The sequence below is a fragment of the Orbicella franksi genome, chromosome 12 (genome assembly GCF_964199315.1).
Source record: "Orbicella franksi chromosome 12, jaOrbFran1.1, whole genome shotgun sequence".
Taxonomy (NCBI): Eukaryota; Metazoa; Cnidaria; class Anthozoa; order Scleractinia; family Merulinidae; genus Orbicella; species Orbicella franksi.
This window is the reverse complement of record NC_138156.1, coordinates 9,792,113-9,794,155: the sequence shown is the minus strand read 5'-3', so window position 1 is coordinate 9,794,155 and position 2,043 is coordinate 9,792,113. Positions and strand designations below refer to the sequence as shown.

Sequence of the window (2,043 nt, the reverse complement as noted above, 5' to 3'; positions counted from 1 at the left end):
AGCAACTTTAATTGTTGTGACCACCAAAGCAACGATGACTAACGTTACTGGAGATGGAAACTTCATAAGCAAACTGAACCAAGCCCTCAGAGCACAACAAGATGGGGTACTTTTATTTTTTTCAGCTTTGAACATTGTTCTTTCCATCACCGCATCGCTGGGCAATGCTCTGATCCTCATTGCTCTTCATAAAGTCTCTTCTATTTATCCTCCGACGAAACTTTTCTTGCGATGTCTGGCGGTCACTGATCTATGCGTTGGACTTATGGTACAACCACTCTTTGTTACAAGCATGTTGGCTCCTTTCACCAATATGGACGTGAATGCTTTCAACTATGTTTTCGAAGTACATGATGTTGCAAGTATGTTTCTCTGTGGGGTATCTCTCCTTACGTCGGTCGCAATTAGTGTGGACAGACTTCTCGCCCTGTTGTTGGGACTGAGATACAGACATGTCGTAACATTAAGGCGCGTTCGTGTATTGATATTTTGCTTTTGCCTGATTACCGGGTCAAATATAGCGATTATCAGGCTGTGGCGAAGGAATATTCGCTTGTTGTTGATCCCTATTTACATAACACTTTCTGTGGTAACATCAATTTTCTGTAACACTCGCATTCACCTCAGACTACGACATCATCAAGTCCAACTACTAAACAATGTCCCCCAAGGACAACCGAACGAAGGAAGAATTCCAATGAACATAGCAAGGTACAAAAAGACGGCAGCTACTGTTTTATGGGTGCAGTTGGCATTGGTTGCCTGCTATACTCCGATTGCTATTAGCGCTGCGTTAGAAGCTATTGGAATAGAAACTCATGTTGTGGCCTTTTTTACTGTATATTCTCTAGTTTACTTTAACTCTTCTCTAAACCCGATCCTGTATTGTTGGAAGATCAAAGAAATCAAACAGTCAGTGGAAGAGACCATAAGACAACTTTACTGTTTGTAAATATAAACTGCATGCATAGGCATAAAATTGTGAATTAAAATTGATATATAGCCGGTTTAAAAAACCTGAAAAAAACCCAAGCAGATTAGTTGCTAACATGTAAGTTCATTTCTTGTAATGTGCAAAATTCTTTTCAATCAAAAAAAAAAAAACCTCAAAATTTCAGTTAACTATGAAAGAGGAGCAGATAACCATACTTACAATGCTAAGCCACCAACTTTAATAATTAATAAATGCCTGAATTTAGGTTTGACAAGAGACATTTTTAAAATTGTGAATTATAATTGATATATAACCGGTTCCAATAGCGCAAAAAAAGCGCATTAGTAGCTAAGTTCATTTCTTGTAATGTGCAAAATGCGTTTCAAATCGAAAAAAAAAATGAAAATAAAATTTACGTTTACTAGCTATAAAAGAAGAGCAGATAATTTTACTGTCAACTCGCTAAGCCACCAACTTTAATAATTAACGAATGCCTGGATAAACGTATGTTAGGTGACGTTTGACTGACAAGAGACATTTTTAACGATTTCTCTCCAGCATTGATTTCTTGAGATATATAATATAAATTTGCTAACTCTTTTTTTGGGAGAAATGATAAATTCACAAGGATTACTGCAAAATAATAAACATAACACTTTCTACGTCAGTAGACAAATTATCTTTGCCTCGAAACCAACACAAATGATATTAATAAAAATTAACTTGAAGTTGCGCCTGGATAAATGTTTAACACATATATCTGCGGAAAATTTTAAAACGAACGAGTGGAGGTGTCTCTAAACAAACTGGAATTGTACCGAAAATAACTTTTTAAATGTTGTCTTTTTAACAGCTGATGGGAAGGAAGTAAGGTGTCTCTGTACATGCAGCTTTCCAGGCCGAAAACTAATTCAGTAGGCCTTTGCACGTAGTTTAATCTATTTTCCAAGCTCAATCAAGCGATTATACTAAATATGAGCCATGTGAATATATCCATGCTACTTTCGGGTCTCTTGCCGCCCTTTCATGCACCTTGATTGATGCAATCATCTTTTTCGTTAACTACAGATAGAGTCGGTTTATTCTTGCAAGTCAGTTGAATTTACATT

The 2,043-nt window shown here is 36.5% G+C and overlaps 1 protein-coding gene across 1 annotated transcript; it reads left to right on the top strand.

The window, feature by feature from the left end:
- On the top strand, positions 1 to 952 carry LOC145463600 (melanocortin receptor 4-like). The gene has a single exon (XM_081447368.1). The coding sequence runs from the start codon at positions 35 to 37 to the stop codon at positions 950 to 952; it is 918 nt and encodes a 305-aa protein (XP_081303494.1). The 5' UTR covers positions 1 to 34.
- The last annotated feature ends 1,091 nt before the right edge of the window (positions 953 to 2,043 follow it).